The following is a 26,394-nucleotide window of genomic DNA, read 5'->3' as shown; positions in this document are numbered from 1 at the left end:
GGCACTTCGTCTTCTGCACTGTTGCTGTCACTGATGTTGTTGCTGCTGCTGTTGGCTTGTTCTGTTACTTGCACCAACCTCTCCTGTCTCTCTGCTCCGTTCAGGTGTCCTTCGAAGTAGCACTTCCACCATTCGATCACCTTCCGCTCTGAATTACTTCCGAATTACTGATTATTGGATTTGATGATTTAAAAAAAAGCAAAAAAAATAATCCATTTCTTTCCATGATGCTCGCTTTATTATTCAGTAAATTAAAACCGAAAGAAGCAACAAGTTACATAAATAATCCAAAATAATTATAATTATTCATACAGAACAACAAGTTTTCGTGAAAAAAACTATATCCAAGCCGTATTGCTAATATCACTTTTTTTTTATTCTCATCATATCATCAATTACTACTCGTTCAAATCAAATACAATCAATAAAATATAATAAACATACTTAGCGAATATTGCTACTATTGTTGACACTGTTTTTGTTGTTCTGATTATTGCCGTTGTTTTTGTCATTGTGAATGTTTGCTTTGTCACCTGCTGCCGTAACATCGTTCAACAAAGGCACACCGAAGATTTTCTCCCACAGATGACAAATGGTGTTCACGGTATTTTCTTTCGCCGTCGGCGTAGCAAAATCAAGACGCCACGTTTCATACTTATCCTCTTGCTCGTCCATATAATTCAATCGACACGACAGCTCATTCAAATCCTCCAGCTCGACAACATTTGTCATGAGTTGAGAGAATTTTGGCTCCACAGGGTAGGCGGAGCTCTCATTCAGCCACCTGATGTCTGATGTCAGCATCAACCGATTTTCTGTCACTATCAACGTTGACAACTGCACGCTCTCCAGCTCATCGTGTAGCAGTACATCACAAAAATTGATTATCATTACTATCTTGACCTGCTCGTCGTTCGCTACTTTCTTCAGCTTTCCGTTCAAAAGATGCGATGGTTGGTAATCAACTGTGCAATACTGTGGTAGGGGGTTTTCTAGGAAATACAAAAAAAAAAACATCGTTTTGATGTGAAATTGAATAAAAATCTGCACAGCCATCGACTTACCGTTGAAAAACAACATCAGCTTATCCGTTCGAAGAATATCCTGCAGTATAATGTGAACTCCGCCTATCGCACTTATAATGAACTTTACTCCAATCTTCCATGGCAGTGATTGAGCTATGCCAACACGATCAACCTTCCCGGAATGGTGTTTCTTCAGCCAGGTCGAAGGATCATCGCTGCGGAAGGAGCAAAAGTAACCAAACATAACATTAAACATATGTGGAATGTGTTGCAGCAACAGGCATTTACTTTTCAGCGGCAACTTTCTTCATAATGTAGAACTTGGTCGTTGACATGATGAACAATCCGTCGAAACCGGACGGCCACTCTTCGACACGATTATCGTCGAAAATCACACACGATACCAGCCATTTCAATGATTCGTGAACATCGTCAAACAAATTCTGATACAGGTACAGCTTTAACCGATGATCGACGTTAGCGAAATCGGTGTAGCTGTACCGTATCGGTTCGTAGAACTTTTTCAGCAAACTGTCCTCGGACTTCCCTTTCGGGTTCTTTGCCATGAGCATATTGGTGGACTGGAACAAGCCCCCTAGCACGCTAGTAAGCACGGAACTATCGGTCCTCGATGTACCACTGCTATTTGCAGGTACATTTTCATTTGCTTCTTTACGATCATCCTTAGACGGATCTTCCGGTTGAGCTTGTTCTTCCAGCGCAGTTTCCTTTGCGCCGTGCTTTAACGCCGATCCGTCTGTTGATATTCCTTGGCTTGATTCGTATGCCGTGCACACACTATCGGTAACGGACCCGGAACTGGAACTTTCGGTCAAATTTACATTCGTAAGGAACGCTTTTTTGTTTGCATGAGATGTCTGTAGCTTTGCGGCGTTAGCACTTTTCGCCATCGTTCCATCGTCCTTGACGCTTTCCAGAACGGTACCACCGAACGTTTGTTTCAATGTTTCATCCAAACTTGTATCCAGCTTAGCATGTATACTAACACTCACGTCCTCCTGATCCTTGCTATCGCTCAACATTGCATTCTGTCTCATTGAATCCAAACTACTATCGTTTATCGTTTCCAGACCAGAAATACGCCGTTCTTCGGAAGCCTTCCTGCTGGGATGGTACCTGAGAATGGAATCGATAAGTTCAATTCGTTTGTTCTTTTGTAAGCCGCCTGTAACTAAGACTTACCCTCGATCAAGCACCTCAATGCTGCTTTGGCTAGGATTACTCAGGACTTCTATATCACTTTCATTGCCCAGCAAATCCGCATCTCGATCTCGTTCTGAATTGGTACTTCCTGCTACGCTTTGGTTCGAGTCGCAGGAGCTTCCCGGATGGGATATTCGCGAAACAGATGAAGAATCATTGAACGATTCACTGGATTCTGAGCAAATTGGAAACATAATAATTGCAATTATGTTATGTTGTTTAAAGTTGATTCAATACTCGAAAAAAGCAGTTTGATAACTTTTTAAAAAAATGCATTACTATACACTACAATCAATTCAATGTAAGTCTACAAACAAATTGGAACTATTAATTAGAATACCAACTTTTGACGCTAAGCAATAATACATTCTTCTTCTACTATACATTCCACAAGAACCAGGTCGTTAAAACGTTAATACTTGTGTGTATGTGTGTGTGTGTGTGTGTGTGTGTATCGCGGGTGTAGTAATTGGTTAAGTTTGAGTAATTTATTGTTGTGCTTTTGTAAAATTCCTTTTTTTTTTTCAAGATGATGGACAAATTTAGCGAAATTAGATGAACTAAACATGCTTAAAAACGTTTCATACGACAATACAGCAGGATAGTGTGGCGAAATCTTTAAAAAAATCGTACAAATATGAAATGATGTCATTTATTTATTGTGTGCTTACTCTGCTCATTTTTCACCGGTGATTTCCATACTTCCGGATGCACTAGATTTGCAAACACACAAGCACAAAACACCGCATTCAAAATTTCGGTCAGTATAATTAAACAGCGCACATAAAACGTTGTTACAGTTGTTAATTTCAACCAAATGCCATTTGTTTTAGTGTTGAAAGTTGTTCGTCAAGTCGTGCAATTAAAAAATAAAAACAAAATAAACAGAACATTAGACATCTTATTTTGCGTTAAACGAATTATCGTTAGTATTCGTTCGATAACAAACGCGCAATAGAGTATGTGATTAATTATAGAATGAAAATAGAAAACAAACAAATATGTCTATTACCGTTAGTTGTTAGGAGAGTGAATTCAAATCAAATCAAGGTCTACAAAATTCTACGAAATAAAATAAAACTCGAGTGAGTTCAGTAAAGCAAATAAAAGACATGAAAAGCAGTAGAGCTTCTAACTTTAAACATAAACTTCAACATTCATACGTACCTAGGCTGTTTTTCGAAGAACTGTTATGTATCATAGCAGGATCGAGTATGTGCGTACCAGATGGTCCGGGTACAGCGCTTGATACATCATTATTGGATCCTAACGTATGTTGGACTGATGTTTTGCTGCTCTCACCAACGTCTGAAGCTACGGAAGGTGCTGTATCCTTCTCAAGCTGTTGCTCCTTTATTTCAATGCAATAACCACCGAAACATTCTGGGCACTGCAGATCTACAAATGTCCACATATTACATAAAACTACTGTGCTGTATTGTATTACAAACAATTACATACCATAAAACAGACGTTTGGCGTTCACTTCACGTGAAAATTTGGCATTACAAACAACACATTTGTATAGACGCTGGTTCATTTCAGACAGCGGACGCTGTGATAGCATATTGCGAAGTCGATTCTCAAGCAATTGACAATCATGTGCATCCATCTCGTACACGCGTTCCCTTTTGTCACGTTTCATAGTGTCAAACGTTAGCGTTATCTGCGAGGCAGTGGATCTTTCGCAAGCTTCCAACGTTTTGATACCCCAGCGCGTTTTTGTTCTACGTAAGAATGTGAAAATGATAATGTTAAACCCCTGCTACATCAATTCCGAAATCACACGAATCGTTCTTGCTTCGTAACACCTACTTTCCCACAACATCCTTCTCCTTGATACTCTTGTCAGAAACCACGATCGACATCTCCGACCCATTACCGCGTGCTGACACGTGATACAGTACTTCGTTATCTTCGATCTCAGATTCTGGAACAAACAGCATTACATCATACTAGGTTCCGGTGGTGGATAACACCAATTACAATTGATCTTACCTTCATCAACGTCCTCTTGATTTTTATAGATATCCGTTAAATTCAACGACCCCTTCATGCTCGTGCCAACGGTGTCCTGGTCGAGGGACTCGTACTTCGTGTCAGCAGTGTTGCTGGGAACACTTTTGTAGTCAGAGCTCGTATTTCTGGTATCCGACAAAGAATCCTTTTCAACTGGCGATTCTTTTAAGGTCTGTATATGAAACAAACCACGTTCGTCACCAATCGGCGTACTGGTACGCTCTTGTTCGACATGTTGATCTTTCCGATCCGTTTGTCCCGCCGCTGTTATCTGTGGACTGATTTGACTATTCGTTCGCTGATAATGCGCGACACTTTCATACTCCTTGTCCATTCCAGGCTCAAAGCCAATCACGTTCTTAACCATGTGCCCAGCCTGACTCTGCAACCATTCACTACCATATTGATTCCGAAGCTCTTCCAGAGTTTTTTTCGTCTCCAAATGTTCACGATTGCTTTCTAGAAACAATAAATAAAAGGTAAGAATGAATAAGTAATTGAGAAAACATGAAAAAATGCTTTACTTCCCACTCTTACTGTACGATAGAGTCATTTGACTATTCCAACAAGAAACTGACCTGTTATCATAGAATCGATCACTTTGCCAGCGTCCGCAGAATATTTTCTTGTGTTGGAATCCTCATTATCGCTTTCCGATATAACAGCTCGCCGTACTCGCAGTTTCTTTTGGCTGATTACAGATTGATTCATTTGATCTAGTTAAAAAGAAAAACAAAACACTAATTTTCATTCATATTTACATAGTCGACAACAACACTTACCTCTTTCATCATTGGCCCCCTTATAACTACCCCCGGGCAGATCATAATCTCCATCAGTAGCTATTGTGGTGGCGTTAGAAGCCGGTGTGTTTCGTCCACTTAGGTTTAAATTCGAACCTGTTACTGCGTTCGGTACCAGTATAGCTTTGTAACTGTCGTAATTACCAGTTAGGGTTTTTTCGTACCGTGACAACGGTTCGTTATCAAGCGTAAACTTCACTTCGGACGTTGCTTTGTTGAGATACCGTGCTGTAGCCTGACGGTGCTTCGGATGGCATGCAAGCGGATTATCCAGCAGATTAACACTACGTAGAACAACCAGTGTACTCAACGGTAGCAAGATGCTGTGATCAACGATGAAATTCCCGGACAAATCTAGCTCATTTAAACTGCACGACAAACAAGCCAAACCATCCAGATCTTCGAGAAAGTTGTTCGATAGCAGGAGAACTTTAATCTTTCTCATCGCATCGACGTGAAAGGCGGGGATTTGATTGAGACGGTTGTAGCTAAGATTCACCACGCGCAAATTGGGAAGACTTCGTAAAGCAAACACATTTACCAGCTGGTTGTGGCTTAAATTTATCGTCTCAAGCCACGAAGCGAATTCCAGCGAACTGTCCACGTAGTCCAGCATATTGTACGCCAAGTTTATGCTTCTAAGCGAACTCCATTGCCGCTTGTCAATGGATTTGTCTCCTCCACAGCTGACCAGTACATCTGCCACTTCGGAAATGCTTCTCATGCAAGTCAGATCCTGCAGCTGGGTGCGGAGATATTGCAGTCCGACGATTTGATTGATCGGAATCTTTTGCACTTCAAGCGTGCGTAAGTTACGAAACTTGCTAATATCCACCGCAAATTCGTACGGATCATCGTTGACGAACTGATTCAGGCTCAAAATGACGGTTTTCTGGACGAAATCGTAAACGAACTGCAAATCTCGAAACACGTCCGATTTGGCGTTGTTCGGTTTCACCACTTGAAAGCTCTGGGGTGGAAGCATCTCATTTTTGTCTACGATTAAACTGAATGAATCGTTCAACGCGCGGAGTAGCGATCCTACGGAGAAAGCATAAAGTATTAAGAGTAAGCAAAAGAAAAAAGCTCTCATGCGATCGTCTACACGCTGATAGCATAATCAGTCGATCTTCTTATCAATTGCATGCGAACAACCCTACCTGATAGGGATAGTTTGAACTGGGAGTTTAACACTTTATCACCGCTTTCCTTCAAAAGCTTTGCCAGCGCCGTGATCTGCGTCGGATCCATTTTTGTCTTCTGATCTCGGCTCGCACACTTGTTGTTGATGTTGTTCATGCATAGACTCGCAAGGGAACCAAATTTCTGGCCGAATATGAATCATTCACCATTTACGGTTTATGAGACCACTAGCAAGCATATTATGCATACAACCTCACACTGTACATGATTCATTCGTTGCCCGTTGAAGCAATTCGCGTTTATGTAATTGCTAAAGCGTCGATTCACTAAACACTGAAACAATTTACAGGCTAAGCAGTGAAGCATACAAATCTGTACACAATCCACAAACAGATCGGTACGGAACTTGCTCCCCAATATTTTCACTGCATAATAACCTTCATTCGAGTTGCAAAACAAAGAAAGAAGGCCACAAAGAGCTCAAAGCAAACCCAAACGCTAATAAAGTTTACTCTATTTTACAGCAATAAGAAACGCGAAACGATCATGCACAGCAAAGAACTTCAGCGAATTGTGCACAGATGAGCAATTAAATGTTTATGTTGCATTAAAAATAGACAACGAGTGAAAAATATGGACGATGATGATTCCAAAACAAAACTACCAACACACATATATCTGTGTTTGGAGTCAGCTGTCTGTCAACTTGCAGCTGTCAAATACTTTCAGGAACGTTTGACGTTGGCAAACAAAGATGGCGAACGTTGACGTTTTTCATCAAGCAGCAACAGCAAAACCGGCTATGTGGTATTTTATCAGGAAAAGTGTTTCCCTAGGTTAAGGTTTTGCTGATAAACAAAGGTGGTTTGTTTAGTTTAGCCCCAGGGACACGCAGCATCTTCAAGATGAAGTTGTCTGCTTGTATTTTTATTGTAAGTACATAATAATAGCGCTGTGCAGACGTGTTTTCTGCTCCGCTCGCTCCATAAGCGATGACGCCTACGGTGGTATCGCCCACTGAGGGATGAATTAAATCCAGCTCACTTTTTTATGTGTTTTCAGATCGCCGCTATTGGCATTTGCTTGGTGCATTCCAAAACGCAAAAAAGTCCCGTTATCGACAACATAACGGACATGAAAGAATTAAAAAAATTGTTTCGCACAAAAACAAACGTGCTCATACTGTTCGTGAGTGGAATGAAGGAAAACAACGCTGTACTTGCGTCCTTCCGGGAGGCTGCCCACACCGTCAAGGGTCAAGGAACGATGGTGCTGTTCGATTGTAACAATTCTGAGGTGAAGAAAATTTGCAAAAAGCTCAAAGCCACACCGGCACCCTTTGCACTGAAGCATTTCAAGGATGGAGATTTCCACAAAGACTACGATCGTCAGCTAACGGCAACTAGTATGGTCAACTTTATGCGCGATCCAACCGGAGATCTTCCCTGGGAAGAGGATCCAATCGGGGTCGATGTGATGCACGTTCCAGATGCGGTGGTATGTTATGTTTACATTATAAGTCAATGAAATTAGAACGCCAATCAATCGGTAATTTGTATTTTAGACGCTAGGTAAATTTTTGAAAAAAGAAGTCAAACCAACGCTAGTGATGTTTTACGCTCCGTGGTGTGGTTTCTGCAAGACGCTAAAGCCGGAATTTTCAGCTGCCGCTACGGAACTGAAAGGACGATATGTGCTGGCAGCGATTGATGTGAATCGACCAGAAAATTCTATCATTCGCAAGCAATACAACATAACCGGCTTCCCTACATTGCTGTACTACGAGTAAATATCTATTCAACAGCAGTTTTCATGTAATATTAATTGGTTAAACTAACGATACCTCACGATACCCATTAAGGAACGGTCGCATGAAGTACACATTTGAGGGAGAAAACAACAAAGCAGGAATCGTCGCGTTCATGAAAAACCCGACCGCCCCTCCACCAACCAAACCAAAGGAACCGGATTGGGCTTCGGAAAGCTCGTCCGAAATTGTCCACTTAACGGTGGGCAATTTTGAACCCGCCCTGAAGGATGAGAAATCGGTACTGGTAATGTTTTACGCTCCGTGGTGTGGCCATTGCAAGAAGATGAAGCCCGAATACGAGAAGGCAGCCGAAATCATGAAGGCAAAAAACATTCCCGGCGTGTTAGCAGCACTCGATGCGACGAAGGAAGCTCCTATTGGCCACCAGTACGGTGTGAAGGGCTATCCGACCGTAAAGTATTTTAGCAATGGCGAATTCAAGTTCGACGTCAATGTACGGGAAGCCGATAAGATTGTAAAATTTATGCAGGTAAAATATGGAAAACAATTGTCCCTTTTTATTTTCCCAACACCAGCAACGATGCACGATTGCTTTTTGTATTTCAGAATCCAACAGAGCCACCACCACCCCCGGCTCCAGAAGCACCGTGGGAAGACGAACCGTCCGAGGTGGTGCACTTGAATGAGGAAACATTTAAACCGTTCCTGAAGAAAAAGAAGCACGTGCTCGTGATGTTTTATGCACCATGTAAGAAGCATTTAACAATCTTATCTGAACTGGTAATTTGAAGCAAATGCTACTTTTTACAGGGTGTGGCCACTGTAAGCGAGCGAAGCCGGAATTTGCTCGAGCGGCGGAACATTTCAAAGATGATCCGAAAACTGAACTGGCTGCGATCGACTGTACACGGCACAGTGCCGTCTGTTCAAGCTACGAAGTGCGCGGATATCCTACGATTAAGTATTTTAGCTACCTTAAAACCGTACGGGAGTACAACGGTGGCCGGACGGAGACTGATTTTATTGGCTACCTTAAGGATCCCACCGCTGCTGCCACCGCAAAGACTGACAAAGTAGCTGAAGCGTTCGGAGACTTTCCCGGCTCGGACGAGATGCTCGTACTGACGGACGCAAACTTCGACGAAGTGACTAAACAGGAACCAAATCTTTTGATTATGTTCTACGCTCCTTGGTGTGGCCACTGTAAGCACATGAAGCCCGACTTTGCCAAGGTAGCGCAGCTGTTGGCTGCTGAAAAAGTGCCCGCGAAAGTTGCTGCTCTAGACTGCACGGTGCATGCGAAAACGGCCGAACGATTCCAGATTCGAGGCTATCCGACGCTAAAATTTTTCACCAATGGGCAATTTCAGAAAAATTACGAAGGTAAACGAACTGCCCAGGATATGTTGCAGTTCTTGCGATCGGGTGGATCTGCAGCGAAGGATGAGCTGTAAATGTTAGTAATGTCTGTTTTTGGCTTAGTACTTCTGTTCACTTTCCAAATCGATCAAATATTCTTTCGTCCGATTATTGGCGGCATCAGCGATGGTAAAAGAAGCCATTGTGACCATGTACTCTTACAATCAGTTTGGCCTAATCGTTAAAGGATGGGCAACGCATTTCTACCTCTTATCTTAAATTTCTCAATACTATATTGTCTTTTTCGTCTAAGTGTAATGTATATAATCGTCTTCGTGTCGCGTAGCGTGGAACTTCATGTGTTGTAACAAACTGTACAACCGTTACTTTTTGAGCAAAATAAAATCCTCACTACATCCATTTCTAAATCTGCATGTTATCACGTTCCTTTGAAAGAACTCCGAAAACGTTAACCATTGAATTGAACCCTGTGCATTTACCCTCAAAATTTCTTTCATTCAAATCTACTCTACTAGAAAAAGCTAGTTTTCAAATAAATCCAAAACCACCGTTTTTTTACAACCACCAATACCAATGGCGTTTTCTTATTTTATACTCCCAATATTACATTTCGACCTGCTGGCCTGCCGTGACCAAACTTAGATGATACAAGCTTATCGGAGACACGCACAAAAACCAAACAAGCAGATGCGGGACACGTTCCGAGGTAAGAGACAAAAATGAAAGCACACTCCCATTTCTTATCGCTTGCCTCCTACGCGTGGCGCGGCCTTCTGTGCAACCTTAGCGGCCTTCGTCTTCTGCTGCTTGGGATTTTGCTGAGCGGCTTTCGGCTTCTTTTCAGCCTGCTTTGCCTTCTTCTCCTTGGCAGCCCTGTAAAAAAAAACACATTTCAACGGTTAATTATTCAAAGCACCTATAAAAAACAGACATATCTGTCGATTGCATTGCAATCGATTGTCGATTGCAATCACCGTCGTTTCAACGAAAGGTTCTCCAAAACAACGATACATACTTGATTGCCTGTTCACGCTGGGCCTTGCGAACTTCGGGCTTCATGTTCCTCTTGGCCATGATCTCCGACAACGACGCACCAACGATGGCCCGCTGGAACTTTTGCGTGCGGCGAGTGCGCTTCTTCGCGGCTTCCTCCACGATGCCCTTCTTGTGCTTGCGGCGGTACAGCACCGTCCACTTCACCTTGCGCGGGTTGCGCTTCATCAGGAAGGAACGCTCACATTTTTTGTTCAGGAAAGTGAACGTCTGAAAACGAAATCAGGCTGATTATTAGGAAAACCATTTGCAACACTGTGTGATAATTACATCCAAACCAACCACCTCTGCGAGGTGGGGAATGGATCCTACCCATCACACACATACCTTTCCATCGGCTTTAACAAGAGTCTTGCCGCTGGCGGGGTAGATTTTGAACCCGCTGAATGCACACAGTCCGATCCTGGGGAATAGAAACACGCGTTAGAACCACAAACCATACGATGCGGCACGACAAGCTTTGTTTTGAACAATAATTACTTCATTTTTAAAAGGCCGACAACTAGCTTAGATTCACAAGCAGCTTGTTTCCCTTCGAAAACGTGTGCAGAAAAGAACCTACGAATGACAGGGCTGTCACGGTGCTGCCAACCTAGCTAACGTAAATTCAGAACAACGCTTCGGAAACGCTTCAAGTTATGTCAAACGATTCCGAGAACGTTTCTGGATTGCATGCTTTTGAAACTTTTAAATCTATCCTTGCCCTTGAACTCATGTTGAATAATGTAAATCGGTTGAGTTTCATTTAAATATACCCATCATTCCGCAATATTACTAGTAAAAATAATTTAACCGGAATATTTTGTGCTGATTTTCTTTCCCCTGGTATTTTCCCCCAAAGCTGGCCACCCTGCCATGCCGGAAATCTTCCTGTTGACCATTTGTCATCGTTGAAACGTCATTGCAGTATTGTTTGCATGTTGCAAAAATCGAACGCGAGTGTCTTTTGCTGAAAAGCATTTTTCACCATGCTAAAGCTGTCGCTAAAACGTTTTGCCTCGGTTCTGTGCTTTCAAATGCTTTTTCTCATGGTGGACTTGGGAATCAACAGCTTCTCGTATCTCGCCCGTGGTCATCATTCGGCTGTGATTTTTCTGTTCATGTACGAAATTCTCGAGCACCAGTTATGTTGGGTGGTGCTAGCTGCACAGCACAATACACAGATGATTAAATTTTCTTTTTATCGTACATCCATTTCATTCCTTTCCTTTAGTGCCCAGGATGTGTGCTTGATGCTATCGTTCACGGCCTTTGTCTTCAGCCTGTACTCGACCTACGTATATCAGGCGGGAATGGCCAATCTGCTGTATGAAAAATTCCGTACACCGCTGCTGATAAGCATGATCTACTTTTTCCTCAGCATCGCTCTTCACCTCTGGCAGGTAGTTGGACATTCTAGTGAACCATATCAATTCCAGTGGCCAAAAGCACTGACCGCACTGTTCATCATACATCGACTGTGTAAGTGAAAATGTAAAAAAAAAACGAAGATGGGAAGCCGACAGACTGTTAACAACGATAAAATTTATCATTTCTTCAGTTTCGCCCATCTATTATTACCTCTACAAGAAATCCGCTCTGAAGATGAGTGATCCACGATTCTACGAAAATCTGGACTGGATTGCTTCACTGCTGTCGATTAAATAAATCTGCAACGCAAATGAGAATGGTTGAAAGCGCACTAAATGTTCCATATTTAAGACAGTTACACTATGTATGCATAACGCTAGTCAGATTGTATTAACTTCTTATGTGAGTATAGTTTCGGTACGAATAATTTTAACTTTTGAGACTGAGTTTTGATGAACAAGTAAGGCCATTTGCTTAAGCTAGCGGTAATCTTACAATTTAGCACAAACACTACCGTGTGAAAATCAAGTAATCTCATTCCCGATATTGAGTACATCTAAGTAAAGTAAGTTTAACTACATAGACGTCGTTTTAAGACGAGTACCGATACAGTTCTAAATTGTTATCGATATAAACAAGACTTCTAGTCATTTTTTTCTCAAACAACACCACAAAGATTTAGATTTAGAGAAAAGCACATAAATGTATTATTTGTTCCACATATCAGAATAAAACGTTAAACATATTCAATGTTTGTGCAGGAAACTTAATGGTCGTCTTGAGAAATTTGATATCAGAATCCAAGCATTTTGTCTGTAACAAATTACAAGACTCACGAGAATCAGTTGACGATTTAAGAATGTATTTTTGTTCCCTCCAAAACAACTAAGTAAAGGCACAATCTTATCTTACTTACCTTCTTTATCACAACGGAAGGGAATTAACAAAAAAAAGGCTGACCTCATTTTGTGACAATGTTTATTTCCATTTCCGTATTATTTACGCTTTCATTCACCCTAAAAATATAGTAATCAACAAACGGGTTTTTGATTGTATACAAACATATTGTAAAGTATGGGGAACATAAAATGAAAACAACACCACGATTCAAAATGAGCTACACGTACACGATGTAGATGATTGCTTTTAAACCCCCTGCCGCTGATACCTTCGATATATGATCGTACGTGGCAGGATTTAGCCACGTGTGAAAGTATGAAAACCGCTTTAGAATATTTTTCAGTGCAGCAAAGCAAACCTTTAGCCCTAACTAAACGTCACACCGCTAGGACCCTCCCTACGCGTCCATCGTTGAAACGGATAGTAATCTATCCAGGAGCTTACCGGTATGACGTTCAATATGCGTGCGTGCTGATGCATATACGCAGGTGTTGTGTGCAAAACATAAAATGATTGGGCATGCTTTGTTCGTATTATTATTATTGCTGCTGCTGCTGTGGCGGCACTGGTGTAGGTGGTGCTAACCGGCTGATGAAACCGATCGACGCATGTAGAGCTTTACGCACAACAGGTGGCGTGCCCGTACCGTTGGCAAAGTTTTCCGCCACTAATCGCAACTCGTAGAACACGTTGCGTGTGTACGGATTGCGGCGGGATGAGTAGCGCATTACCAAGAATTGGTAATACACCAGCGGCGTCATGATACCGGCTTTGCCCCTGTAGAAAATACAATTGCAAAATTTTCCATGAAATCAAAAGTAACAACTGATAAGTATTTTAGATGGGTATACACCCCCCATACTTACAAAAACACAAGCAGCACTGTCAGGGGCATAATGATAATCTCACAAAAGGCTGCAAATCTAAGTATGTTGCGCGTCTGGAATTCCACGACCGAAATCAGCAATCGGGCACCCCACCATGAATTTTGTCCGAGAGTCTGCAACAACGGAACCGAAAGCGCGATTTAAGTACCAGAGGATCGATCAGACTATCAAAAACGATATCGGAATACTTACATCAAGCAGGGTCAGGGAATAGCTCGTGGAATGCAGCACGGAGAACAGTACGACGGGCAGGATGATCACCAGCATCGGGTAAACGTAAAGGAATATTAGAGAAAACAATAGATAGTGGAACGAATCCTCCAACATCGTTTGCTGTAGATAGGCACGGGACAGTTTAAATGGAGGTAGACGTTGGTGTAACCGTATCGCGCTGGTGGCCGCATTCGCCATCAGCACTTTGTAGTAGGCATTTACGGAGTTTCTGCAAGGTGAGGATGAAAACAGAAGGAGAAGGATTAATTATTGTCACCGGTGTTTATTTTTCATTTAATGAACATGTACACTTCATATTTTTACATCGCTTTCCATCCCGATTTAATAACGAATTTGAATTGTCTTAAGACAATCGTAAAGTTTCATTTTACTTCTTTGAGGGGTTACGTGTTGGTTCTAATTGAATAGTGAGAGGATAGGATTAGATAATAACATATTAATATATCCGTGGCACGATTCTCTAGCGGTCCCTTTATTTTCTTGGCTTCGCCGATGAGATTGACATCGTTGGCAACACGACGGCGAAGGTGTGTGAGGCATACACCCGACTGAAACGTGAAGCAGCAACAATTGGATTGATGATCAATGCGACGAAGACGAAATACCTGCTTGCCGGAGGCTCTGATCGTGATAGAGCCCGAATGGGAAGCAGCGTGTTGGTCGACGGCGACAACCTCGAGGTAGTAGAGGAGTTCTGCCATCTTGGGACTATCGTAACTTCGGATAACGATGTCAGCAGCGAAATCCGGAGACGCATTGTTCAGGGGACTCGTGCCAACTACAGCCTTCACCGTCTGCTGAGATCCAGAAGACTTCGAAACCGCACGAAATGTGAGATATATCATACACTGATTCGCCCGGTGGTCCTATATGGCCACGAGTCTTGGACCATCCGAGCGGAGGATGCAAACGCTCTTGGCGTGTTTGAGCGTGGCATCCTCCGGACCATCTTTGGCGGTGTGTTCGAGCATGGAGTATGGAGAAGAAGGATGAACCACGAGCTTGCTGAGCTATACGGAGAACCAGACATCCTGACGGTAGCAAAGACCGGCTGGATACGATGGCTGGGGCATGTTATGAGGATGCCGGACTCATGCCCCGCCAAGAAGGTATTCGTCAGCGACCCCCAGTTCGGCACGAGGAGTCGGGGAGCACAGCGAGTTTGTTGGCTGGATCAGGTAAAGGGTTACCTGTCGGAGATCGGGTGCCTACACGGATGGGAAACTGCAGCCAGGGATCGAGTTTCCTGGAAATCTATTGTTGACCGGGCCATGTCACGACGACGTGCTCTTGAAAAGGCAGGCCAACATGAGTGAGAGACTAACATATTCACTGCAAATACTGAATTATTACGGACTCAAACAAACTCATGCGATGCAGAAGATTTCAACAACACATGAAATGCACGATATATCGCACACTGATACGTCTGGTAGTCCTCTACGGGTACGAGTCTTGGACTATGCTAACGGAGGACACCAATGCACTCGCCATTTTCGAGCGGCGGGTGCTAACTTTGTGCGGTGTGTGCGAGCAAAGCGTGTGGCGAAGGAGAATGAACCGCGAGCTAGCTGAGCTGTTTGGCTGGGCTGATATCCTGACAGTAGTCAAAGCCGGTAGGATGCGTTGGCTGGAGCACATGATGAGGATACCGGACTCATGCCCCACCAGGAAGGTGCTCGTTATCGACCCGTTCAGCCCCCGATCAAGTGAAGTAAAGCCTGTCTGAGATCGGATGCAGCCGTAGATGGGGGACTATACCGTGTTTTCGGAAAACTGGTTGGTGACCTGGACATGTCCACGCGACGTGCTCAATCCTTAGCAGGCCAAGAAGAAGAAGAAGAAGAATGTTCACCTAAACTTCCTCTTCTAGTCCCGGTCTATTGAGCATATCAACCTGATAATTCAACATCTATAATTCGTTTCCAGGTGATCTAGTCTAGGCATGAATCTGATTCCTGACCAACTCGACTCTAGCCAATAAATAGCTATATTGCTTTCCTCTACTTGCTTACGAGCAGCTTCGTAGTGCTTCCTAGAGGCATTGCTACTACCACCAAGATCTGTAACGATGGCAGCTCTATGCTAGCTTGTGCTAAATACTTCTATGCGATTTCACATCCTCATCGAACCGATTTTTACCACCATGAGGGTATCTGCTTGTGCTTCATTATCTTTCTCTACATACAGACGTAAATAGTCCTTTACAACCGCCGCTCTAAAATTACTTCCTTCATCGCCAAATTCCAGGATTCGTGCCCGCGTCAGGCTTTTAAGTCAGGCTTTATCATGGCCAGTGCCTCCGACAAGCAGGTACTTTGTCTTCCCCTCAAACTATCGTCCTATCATGCTAAGGTTGGACAAACGAATGCATATCGTGCTCCGGTTGTCGAAGCCTACTTCGCGCAACATCTTCCAGAGCAATGTTGTACATGTAAATGTGCTTCACTGTGATCATAGATTAAAAAAATAAGCAAAAAAGATCGATCAAAGCAATATCGATTGTTTGGGCTCCTGGGTTGCACTCAACTTGATAATGAAAAATATCCATACTACCAATTGACCGTGTGTGTTAGTACTAGTAAAAATTACCATTTGCTCGAGTTTGTGGACCATTGTTAAATAACGTTATAGGTATCAGAGCGTAAATCATAGCTTTACATCGTATACTAATCGTATCATAATTCCTGCCATACATACATAAGTGTTATAATTGTATCCATAGTGCTTTCGGTACAGCTGATCCCTTCCTTAAAAATGCACAGCCGCCAAAGTTGCTGTTTTTACCACACACCTACCACTCACACTTTGGTCGGGTATTCAACGGCCACCACCGACTGGAGCTCGTAACTTCGCGTTTTCTCTACCTCTCCCTTTCTCTCTATCTCGCTCTCGTCTTGGACACATCATTACGTAAGTAGATACTACCCGTCGTCGCACTCTGACACGGTATGGCATGTAAGTGGAGGGTATGGAGGTGTAAATGTTGAGCATTAGGTTGTGTGTTGTGAAAACGCGTAAATCGTTTAGACGATCCTGAGCACGGTCGGTAGGCCACCGGTGGTGGTGCACTTTTTTGTTGTACCAGTTGCATGCATCTTTGCTCATAACATACGTAAGTGGTGTTGCTGCCTTTGCCGCGAAAACAGCGTAGAGGGTTTAAGTTTTTTCCATCCTATCTCTCCTATTCGCATTTACTTTGCACCATGTAAGGCATCGGCAGGCAGCAAAGATTGGGGAGGGCAGGAGCTTTACGCTGTCCGAGGGACGCATGTACGAATTGACGAGATGTAATGATATCCATAGCACTTACCCGTAGAGGAACGGTAAAACGTATCCTAGCGCAAAGTAGATGGTTAGCACGCGGGACACCCATTGCGTCGTTTCCAGTTTGTTTGCCAAAACATGCTCTTTCAGTGCAGCAAAACCTGTTTGCCTCTGTTGCGACTGTTGATCTCGCTGTTGATCACTCATCCTGCAAAAATGTAGGTTAAGGAAAAAAGATTGTTTACTTAGCAAGTGTCTTTAAAACTGTATAAAAGCCGACCATGAAAAGCACATTAAGCAGCTAAGCTATCTCTCGCTACCCGTACGAACGAAACGCAGTGCGCTGATAAGCGGTAACTCCTTCGCTATTGAAGGTGTCCAATTTCTGTTTTTATCACTATTATCAGCACATTATTCGGATCACTATTGAACGTGTAGGGTAACCACGGTACCTCGCCATCAATTCACATGATGCAATGTAAGAAAAAATGGATGGAATTTAATCAAAGTAAACCCCAATTCATCGAGATTTATCTATAACCAAGGTAAAAAAACCGTGATAATCATATATCGACCACAGGTTCTTTTTACCATGATGGCACGAATTATAGAAGAGATTTAAAATTTACATGCATCTTACTTTGCCTAAATTGCACGAAAACTATTTCCAGCGGAAAATTAATGGAAAGCGCAAGGGAAAACAAAATAGAAAGTCGCCGTTAGATTGCTGCAATTGAATGAGCATATCTCCGTAGTCACGATGGCGCACGGAGGGGCAGCAGGCTATATGGAAACAAAAGTTTTCTTATTACGAAGATCGCCATGAGACGTGAAACCGACGTGTTTCATCTATCGCCTAGCTCATACGCGATTCAAGATAAAATGATAGATAAACTGATAAACTAATGGGCGGCCCCTTTCTGGTCATACCAGTATCGATTGGGTGGCGTAGGCACAGTAGTATCGCGGAGACGGCGGGCGCGATTTAACCGCCGATGATCATTATTGGACGTGTACCGCGATGCGCACCTTTCTCGAATAATGATGTTCTTGCAAAACGCACATTTTATATACGCAGCACAATAATGTTGCTAAAAATAAAACATATCTGACAGCGGAAAGAAAGTCCGAAAGAATGCATATTCAATGCGTCCCAAACGATGGCGCACTGTTGGCGCTGTGATGATTTGAATATTTTATGAGTATAAAAAAGTAATGAATGGTCAGGCACCACACAACCATACATCATGAACCCCGCGCTCATGAACAGACATCGCGTATTTCGCGAAAGTTTTGTTTGAGACCCACAATGACAATCAGCAGGGCAGGTGAGCTACAATTAGGATGTGCCCCATGTAAACCGATACGTTCAACTACAAATCCTAGGAAATGTGTTAATAGGGAATCCACTTTCATGAAGCATCGCACAGCAGACCAGACCCGTACCCGTGTCCTCTTTTCATCTCGTTACCCCTTTTTTATACACGATTTCACCTGTGTGAACGCACACCCTCGGCGACCAATCGATTGGAAGCCAGTTAATTGCTATCTCTCGGCACACAACATACACACACAAACACACACGCAAAGCACCGATTTCTTGGGTACGGATGGAACATTACCTGCCGATGGAGAATAGTGCCAAAAGAAATGTAACAAATGTAACACGTTAGCCGGGGGTCAGGTTCCTTGCTAAATAAAAATTGGACTGATTTATCAAAATGAGAACCAATCAAATTCCACGCACTTTCGTTTCGCTTTGGCTGTATTTGACGTTTGAGCGAATAGTAAGCAACATACTGTCATTGTGCGTACTGGACGGAAGCAAAGGGTGCATCAAAACAAATTTCTGCTTATCATGCTTGATTGTTTTCGTAATATGCTGCTCAAAGAATGTAGTTTAATTATCTGGCAACTATTTCCTAATTCTGGATAAAGAAATAAACCTGCATAAGATCAAAGTCCGCATTATTGCGCTGAATTTTGCAAAAATTGTTCTTTTCAGTGGGTTAGAGCAACTGTCAAATGGTTCCACATTGTGGAACCTCTTCTTGCTGCTCAACACAACTTGAGGTACCTTCAAGTCGAATATGAATGTTTACCAATAGATTTGCTTGCGTTATGGATCTTCTTGAAACGAAATCAGCAGCTGCTCTCTCAAGTGAAGATATAAGCGATGATGAGGCTTGCGTTTTACCAGCAGATACGATGCTTATCCTGCAGCAATTTTTGCAAGAGAAGGAATCGAAAGAACGGTCTGAAAAGGCTGGAGCTGAGCCGGCAGGATGTTTTGAGGAAAACTGGGTATGGATCTTTTATGAAGTTCTACATTCCTTGCACATCAAATAATATTTCGAATCATGCTTGCAGCAATTAAGTCAATTTTGGTACAACGAAAAAACGAAACAGAAGATTGCACTTATTGTGAGAAACCTGCAAGATGAATCGACTTCAGACACATTTCAAGTAGCGTTGCTTTCGGCGCCTTCGGCGTTCAAGCACGTGGTCAATGAAAATCAACAAGGTAAGCTATTGTTTCTCCAGAAACGCATAGAGAGTTTATGAATCATCATTTCCGTTTCCAGCTATGCTGTTTGAGTTTGATGAAAGATTCGCCTCGTATGGGGATAATTTTCAACAATATGACTACAACAGAGCTTATGACGCGGGGTATATGGACGCGTTTGCCGATAAATTCGACCTCATCATTGCTGATCCACCATTCTTGTCCGAAGAATGCATCGAGAAGATAGGGGCGATCGTGAAAAAAATCTCCAAACAAAACGCAAAAATAGTTCTTTGCTCGGGTGCTGTAGTACAAGAATGGGCCAAGGAACATCTTGGGGTTCGTTTGTGCCAGTTCCGACCAGAACATGAACGAAATTTAGGCAATGAATTTCATTCGTATGCGAATTTCGATTTAGACTCCATTCTTAATAAAGGAGTTTGAGAGGGATTGTTAATTTATTGTTCGTTTAGGTTAACTTATAGCGATGTGCAACTATTCCGCTGATTTCCCATTCGTTTCGGTCGTCTCTGCTTTCTTCTGTTGCACCAGCTCACGAAGACTTTCTTCCTGCTCCTTGAGGTTTTTAATCAAGAAGTCTTTGTTCTTCTCGCACTGCGCGATCATTTCTTCGTAGGAAGCTTGGGTTGTTTGAAGGTGCTCGGTCAATGTTGGGATATCGTTCAGCACGTACATACGCCCAACCGAAGCATACACTCTGGTATCGGGTTCCAGGCTGGAGATGTGTCTGTTAGTTACTTCGATACGCTGCTTCGAAAGTTTCAGACTATCCGTTTTCATGTGAAGCAGGCGGATCTTCTTCGTAGATTCGATCTTATTCACCTGCATTTCGGTAAATGCCTAAAAATGGATATGTAAAGCAGGCCGAGCGATGAGTGGGAGTGGGATACGCGAGCAACACCGTTCAAACAATAGTATGCGTACCTTCTTTAGTTCTGGATCCATCTTCACAGCCGACGAAATGCACGAAAAGCGTCCCTGTCGTGTATTTAATGTTATTTACCGCTTTTTCGTGCTCTGTTTTCGCATGTGCACGCAAGGACAAATTAGTTTTTGGAATCAATTTTATTGACAAGAAAAATTGTCAAGTTTGACGTTCTTGTTGATTGTGCTGGCACTGTGGGAAATCCGCGGTCATTAAGTAAAAATGTGATGAAACAAATTCAACCCAGTTTGAATCGTTACGTTTTCCGTTGTGCATAGATGCGAAAAACGAAACATCTGAAATTATTTCTTTCAACTTGTTGTGTGCCACACTTATAATGGTGATGTTTCCTAGCGGGCATTGGCGTTTTTGTTTACAAATTAACTGTCTATCATTTTAGATAGACATGGCTCCTCACGAAATGTAAATTTCCTATATATGCAAAAATATATTTATCTCACTCACACAGCAGACGATCGATAGGCGCGGCTTCGATCGTAAATCTTAAGATTTTTCCAAAAAAGGTACCCCAAAAATATACTTTTATAAGTTGGTTGACTAAGGACGACTACTATCGATCAACAATGATAGACATGGCACACAACGTGTTAATGCTTATGTCTTCCAACTTTAACGATCAACGATTACTTAAACGCATATACCTTTTTGTAAATTACGAAGTGATCAATTGCATGAACAGCTAATGTCTATATTACTAGATGTTTAGAATTCCCACAAAAGTCTGAAGAAACCTAAATTACCATTGTTTTTATTACACGAAAACAAAGAACATCTTTCTCAAAAATACACTTTATTCATAAAAAAATATTTGTAAATGAAAAAAAGTAAGATGAACTAACTGATGCGTTCCGTTGCTTCGTGATATCAATTCTAACTATTTGTGAGGTTTAAAATGTATAAAATTGTAAAAGTTTGTAAACATTATATCGCTTGAAAATGCAGGCACAATCGGTATACATGGCATATAAGACCGGGAATTATTAAAACGATGCATAAAATACTATTGGTTCACAATGATGCTGCATTCCTTACAGGTTATACTTGTTTCTGGTTTAAATGCGCATGTTTTTACTGGCACGTGCGCGTCTGGCATTAATAACCACCGTCCAAATCCATAGTCCAACACAGACCCACGAACAGACCAGACCAATTATAAGTGCCGCTGCCGTGTTGATCCTTCCCTCGCGGCGTCTATCAAATGCAACGTCTTGATGCAAATAGTCCATAAAATCAAACACAGATGAACACGAAATTCGACTCTGGATAATTGGCACCAAACTTCCGTTAGCCTGCATGTACTTGATTAGTTCGTTGCGTTGCTGCTTGCATGTGTTCAAAAATCCATCCAAATACATTGCGGCATGCACAAGCGTGAGAACTGCCATTAAACTTCCGATCACGCTGGCCGGAATCCAATAGTATGGATTTATGTCGTCCTGTTCCACATCGGTCTTGGTAGTCATTACTATTAAGTCTCCGGATCTACACGGAATATTTAACAAGATAAAAATGATTCAATCTTACCTCCTCAATTTGTTTGATTCGTTAAAAAAATAAGTCCAGCAAAGGGTAATCACCCACCACCACCCCGTGTTATGTCTTACCTCTGCCTAACAGTGGCTGTTTCCGGATAACGTCTGCGTCGTCCAAAGCACACCCGGAAGACATGAAATATTCCAAATATGAAGCAGAATATTATGGGTAAGACCAATCCGTACGCTGCCCAATGGCAGTACGCGACATGTCCCCCGGTGAAGTGTGTCGGTGTTGATCGACCATGCAAAATACAGCCGCAGTTTGTCTCAACACAGGTATCCAGAACATACCGCCAGTGATGCCATGCTACGGTAGTTGATATGCAGCACACGAAAGATAAGGTGGCGATAATCGGATACAGATATGCAAGCTGTTTTTCGCTCCGGTACTGATTCATACTTGTCGATGGCTGCAAAGAAAACCGCGAAAATAGTGAAAAACTGATCATTCCATACGACACTGACAATGGCCACAGGTGAAAACTGGGCGTGGGGTCGATATCAAATGGTCCGAAAGCTTTCCATCTGGTAACTTTCATTTCCCGTACGGACGCGCTAAAATTGTCCGACTTTCAGGGGCATGTGGATGTTCACAGTGAAACAGCACGTGCATTAGTACTGTTGTTCATCAGATTTTATTCTACTTACACAGCTGTATTCGAATTTTCCAACTAGATTTTATAAATTAACTGAAGAGCTGCAAATAAAAACACAATAGAACGTAAACAGCACGCCAAGCGTTTGACGTTTACAAGCGTCGCTTAGGTAGTGGTTACACTCAACCCCAGAAACTGCAACGTCAAAAGATCAATTGTTGCATTTTTAAATGCATGCAAAACAGAATTAACATTTTGACGCTAATTTTAAGATAACACTGTTACATACTTTTTGACCTGCATCAAAATTTTGAACATGCAATATTTTCACTACAATAGCAGTAAAAATAAAGATATACTGCAACCTGATGTAACACTGTGGCTAAAGCCTGCTTTAAACTGCTCAAGCCCGCTAATGGGAAAAGTCAATGTAAATGATTCGAATTTCAGTGGCTTGTTTGACCCAAGAGCCGTGCAAACGTTTATTAACTGGTTACGGTTCGACTTTATACAACGACACGGGAGTTATGTTGTTGCACAATGTTTCAACATTCCGAGAATGGTCCACTACCTGATTGAGCCTATATTAATAACACAGTTAGTTGAATGCTCCGTAGTTGGACCGCACTTTCTCACAAATGCTTTCAACGGTTATCTTCGCACATGGTTCCATGCGATACTCGGTACAATTGGTGCATCTAGGATGGTTACTTTAACTTAACAGTAGATTCTTTAGCTGACTTGGGATTATTACAAGTACTGTGACTTAAGATCGCTTAACTTTTTCGATCCACCGCCAGCCACACTCCACAGCACATACAAGGACGTTAGCGCCAACCCGATACCTCCACCGATTGCACACTTCCGTAGTCCAGCTGTGGATTTGTAGAGCAATCCAGTGGCACCTCCAGCGGCGATTGTATTGATTTCGTCGTCCTCACCCCGCGCATATTGCAATACGACACCAAAGGCGGAATACATTACCGCTATCGTACCGAAGGTGTTGGCGGTCGCTGCTCCTTGCTTCATGACGTGATTCAACAATCTGTAATAAAGAACGGTATTCATTTCTGGCTCAAAAGTGGAAACGATCTAACTGCACATTTGGGGTGCTTACTGTGTTCGACGCAATTTTCCACTTTGATTAGCCAGCCGTGTTGCATTGATACCGTTGTACAACCCACCGGCCCCACCAATGCAGGCTCCTATCATCGCTGAGGAACCAATCTGCGAGAAAGCGAGTTCGAATCTTCCCCGTTGCTTGGAAGCACCTTCGGGGAAAATGAATTCGGGTTGCGCTTGGAGGTATCGGGCATCGTAGTTTAGGTACGGCGACAAAGGTTGCAACTGTGGGCTTGATACGATGCCTGCTGACAGAACAAAACACCACGATGAATTGAAATTTATTGCGTAATTTTCTTACCGATAATTAGGTTCCAAATATCTACCTGATGATGGCTGTGCTGATCCAAAGGAGAGTGGTTTACTTAAGTAATCGTCGCTCATTATGTTGTATGTTGCGAATTTGTCTGGAAAACCTGGAAAAGTGGAAAATAGTTCCGGAAACGTGCGGAACGCCGAAAAAAATCTTGTTTTGATAATAGTTCGATTTGATGTTTATGACAGATGGAAAAACAATGTGGGACAGCCCACGGTTATGTTGGATGACAAATCCAACAATTCAGAGAGCTTTTACAGTAGTGTATGTACCAACTCTCACAAAACTTGTTCAAATACGGAATTTCAATTCATGTAGTAACATAAGAGCTTGAGGAACTATGCAGAACATTATATTTTCACGTACTAAACATTTCCACACTTGTAAGGAAAAGTTTTCAAATTAATTTCAGCTCTCTCTCTCTCTCTCTCTCTCTCTCTCTCTCTCTCTCTCTCTCTCCCTCTCATACGCACTATTTCATTCGCTTTAATATGATTCTTGATATAAGGGCCCGGTGGATAAGTGACAGCGACGCACCTACACAGCGGCGGTTCTACTGTTTTCAAACGGTAGGACCGGGGTTCAAATCCCATCCGTAGTGAGGACTGACTATCCAACTACGTGGTATTGGCAATTCTAGTAAGCCATTCGATAGCCGCAGTGATTAAAAAGGATAATAATCTCTAGTGTTGGGTGAAAATGGTTCAGCGCTATTCCTAAGATTCGTGAATCTGGACAAATTCATGAATTATTAAAGATCCTCGAATCGTCAAAATTTCGTCGTACTGGGGAACAAGATTATTCTTGTTGTTTTCTTTATCCGAGGTACTAAATTTTAATACTACTCCTTTGAATGTAGGTGCGATAGGCGGGGAGGGTTTTTTTACGAGAGAGCTTTGATTGAACGGGGCCAACGCAGACTTAATGGGCTCCAAAACTGATTCCCTGACGAGGCCGCTATTATAAAGCCCCTTACTCGAGGCAGCCCTCGGGGTGTCGGTCGCTTAATCCGCCCACCATCGTGGTTTTCGGCTCCCTCACTGCGTTTACATTGGTTACACTGGTACATGCTGCTTTATCCCTTTTCGGAGCATACAGGGCCCTGCCTAGACACCGAGAGATCCGCCTGTACTTATAGTAACCAATTCGTTTTGCTATACAATTCCGAACCCCTTTCCAATCCAAGTCCTCTTAGAGGAAGTTCCACATTTGATCACATATATGTAGATCATAAGTTACCATACTAGATAGAAAAAATATATAAGATTTGTGATCATAACCAGCAATCCTTACCACGACAATCCGGACTGAGTTGTCAAACTACTGCTGCTAAAAATTGAACGTCAGACCATATCATACCACAATTACAGTATAAAGAAATGTAATACAGAAATATCCGTTATGTTTGTATTTTGTTTTATTTTCTGTCCTGTTTTTTATGCTTATCTTTTCAATGTTTTCTTTAAATACCGATATTTCGTATATGATTAGATTATTTAAACCTACATCTCCTTCCATCAGACGTCATCCGCCTTACTTCTTACATTCGATTCACTCGGTCCTACTCCGATGGGCGCACCAACGTAATGGCCTCACATGCGCACAGAAGTCAATATTTTTCCTTTTATGATGGTTTTTGTGATATCCGTTATCGTATGACATCTTGTATGTGAGAGAAAGAAAAAAAACCTCTTTTACACATTATCTCAACTCTGGCCTAATAAGAAATATGTGTATGGGTTTGTTTCCGTGTTAGCTGGTTTTCCTTTACGTGTTCTTCATCTTAATGTTTGGCTTTGTTAATTTCCGATGTTTGTCTCTAGATTTTTTGTTTTACATATAATCTGTAACTCTGCTAATCGTATCAATTTCTGCGCTGTCTATTTTCAAGTTTTCAAATCTTGCTTCCCTTTCAATCGATTTTCCATTTCCAATGCCAGAGGCGAGAGTGTTGGCGCGTGATTGAGTGATTCGGTAGGTAGAAGTGTTCAGTGGACGTTTGCTAAGTGGTAATTTGTTTTTTTGTTTTTACACTTTTTACAACAAAACCTTTCGGTTCGTTACCAGCTTACTATTAGCTATTACTTTGCGCACTAGTGTTTGCAACTGTATCAACCAATGTAAAAATCTATCCATAACATTAGCCCTCTTGACTTACATCGTTTGATTCCCCGTTGATTCCATTCTTAATGCATAATTTACGTAAAACCCCAAAAATGCCAAACAAATGTCAAATCGAAACAGAAAACTTTCGTCTGTACATAATTTAGCGCGCGAACACATTGAGTCGACTTTG

The 26,394-nt window shown here is 42.3% G+C and overlaps 9 protein-coding genes across 10 annotated transcripts; 3 read left to right on the top strand and 6 right to left on the bottom strand.

Annotated features, from left to right (window-relative positions):
• Positions 1–406: 406 nt before the first annotated feature.
• On the bottom strand, positions 407–6,391 carry LOC126563842 (uncharacterized). Its single transcript, XM_050220618.1, has 12 exons — positions 6,232–6,391; positions 5,051–6,112; positions 4,847–4,984; positions 4,248–4,727; positions 4,065–4,179; positions 3,711–3,976; positions 3,417–3,647; positions 2,921–2,962; positions 2,229–2,424; positions 1,314–2,162; positions 1,065–1,240; positions 407–992 (listed from the first exon to the last, which is right to left on the bottom strand). The coding sequence occupies exons 1-12, from the start codon at positions 6,368–6,370 to the stop codon at positions 445–447; spliced, it is 4,242 nt and encodes a 1,413-aa protein (XP_050076575.1). The 5' UTR covers positions 6,371–6,391; the 3' UTR covers positions 407–444.
• A 693-nt stretch (positions 6,392–7,084) lies between these two features.
• Positions 7,085–9,439, top strand: LOC126564313 (protein disulfide-isomerase A5). The gene is made up of 6 exons (XM_050221315.1): positions 7,085–7,146; positions 7,277–7,711; positions 7,779–7,999; positions 8,076–8,514; positions 8,592–8,733; positions 8,796–9,439. The coding sequence occupies exons 1-6, from the start codon at positions 7,120–7,122 to the stop codon at positions 9,437–9,439; spliced, it is 1,908 nt and encodes a 635-aa protein (XP_050077272.1). The 5' UTR covers positions 7,085–7,119.
• Positions 9,440–10,096: 657 nt separating this feature from the next.
• Positions 10,097–10,841, bottom strand: LOC126560664 (60S ribosomal protein L24; the record flags this gene model as incomplete). The annotated part of the gene is made up of 3 exons (XM_050216622.1): positions 10,097–10,238; positions 10,381–10,628; positions 10,746–10,841. Coding segments are annotated over 3 exons (477 nt in total), but the record flags the coding sequence as incomplete, so codon positions are not given.
• Positions 10,842–11,348: 507 nt separating this feature from the next.
• Positions 11,349–12,161, top strand: LOC126565528 (transmembrane protein 138). Its single transcript, XM_050222713.1, has 3 exons — positions 11,349–11,520; positions 11,632–11,879; positions 11,959–12,161. The coding sequence occupies exons 1-3, from the start codon at positions 11,387–11,389 to the stop codon at positions 12,063–12,065; spliced, it is 489 nt and encodes a 162-aa protein (XP_050078670.1). The 5' UTR covers positions 11,349–11,386; the 3' UTR covers positions 12,066–12,161.
• Positions 12,162–13,178: 1,017 nt separating this feature from the next.
• LOC126565252 (Krueppel homolog 2) lies at positions 13,179–17,304 on the bottom strand. Its single transcript, XM_050222412.1, has 4 exons — positions 17,103–17,304; positions 13,748–13,997; positions 13,535–13,668; positions 13,179–13,445 (listed from the first exon to the last, which is right to left on the bottom strand). The coding sequence occupies exons 1-4, from the start codon at positions 17,261–17,263 to the stop codon at positions 13,208–13,210; spliced, it is 783 nt and encodes a 260-aa protein (XP_050078369.1). The 5' UTR covers positions 17,264–17,304; the 3' UTR covers positions 13,179–13,207.
• Positions 17,305–19,150: 1,846 nt separating this feature from the next.
• On the top strand, positions 19,151–20,010 carry LOC126565298 (protein-lysine N-methyltransferase CG9154). The gene is made up of 3 exons (XM_050222463.1): positions 19,151–19,360; positions 19,427–19,580; positions 19,642–20,010. Exons 1-3 carry the CDS (start codon positions 19,151–19,153, stop codon positions 20,004–20,006), a joined length of 729 nt encoding a protein of 242 aa, XP_050078420.1. The 3' UTR covers positions 20,007–20,010.
• Positions 20,010–20,643, bottom strand: LOC126565609 (prefoldin subunit 1). Its single transcript, XM_050222802.1, has 2 exons — positions 20,508–20,643; positions 20,010–20,423 (listed from the first exon to the last, which is right to left on the bottom strand). The coding sequence occupies exons 1-2, from the start codon at positions 20,526–20,528 to the stop codon at positions 20,058–20,060; spliced, it is 387 nt and encodes a 128-aa protein (XP_050078759.1). The 5' UTR covers positions 20,529–20,643; the 3' UTR covers positions 20,010–20,057.
• A 938-nt stretch (positions 20,644–21,581) lies between these two features.
• LOC126565272 (uncharacterized) lies at positions 21,582–22,478 on the bottom strand. The gene is made up of 2 exons (XM_050222436.1): positions 22,134–22,478; positions 21,582–22,011 (listed from the first exon to the last, which is right to left on the bottom strand). The coding sequence occupies exons 1-2, from the start codon at positions 22,460–22,462 to the stop codon at positions 21,582–21,584; spliced, it is 759 nt and encodes a 252-aa protein (XP_050078393.1). The 5' UTR covers positions 22,463–22,478.
• An 895-nt stretch (positions 22,479–23,373) lies between these two features.
• On the bottom strand, positions 23,374–24,237 carry LOC126565428 (mitochondrial import inner membrane translocase subunit Tim23). Of its 2 annotated transcripts, none has more exons than XM_050222609.1 (3): positions 24,109–24,237; positions 23,778–24,030; positions 23,374–23,705 (listed from the first exon to the last, which is right to left on the bottom strand). In XM_050222609.1, the coding sequence occupies exons 1-3, from the start codon at positions 24,164–24,166 to the stop codon at positions 23,411–23,413; spliced, it is 606 nt and encodes a 201-aa protein (XP_050078566.1). In that variant the 5' UTR covers positions 24,167–24,237; the 3' UTR covers positions 23,374–23,410. The 2 variants fall into 2 exon arrangements, with proteins under 2 accessions (XP_050078566.1, XP_050078567.1); XM_050222610.1 differs by having other exon boundaries at positions 23,778–24,027.
• Between the last annotated feature and the right edge of the window lie 2,157 nt (positions 24,238–26,394).

Source organism: Anopheles maculipalpis, chromosome 3RL (genome assembly GCF_943734695.1).
Source record: "Anopheles maculipalpis chromosome 3RL, idAnoMacuDA_375_x, whole genome shotgun sequence".
Taxonomy (NCBI): Eukaryota; Metazoa; Arthropoda; class Insecta; order Diptera; family Culicidae; genus Anopheles; species Anopheles maculipalpis.
This window is presented reverse-complemented; position numbering and strand designations above follow the sequence as displayed.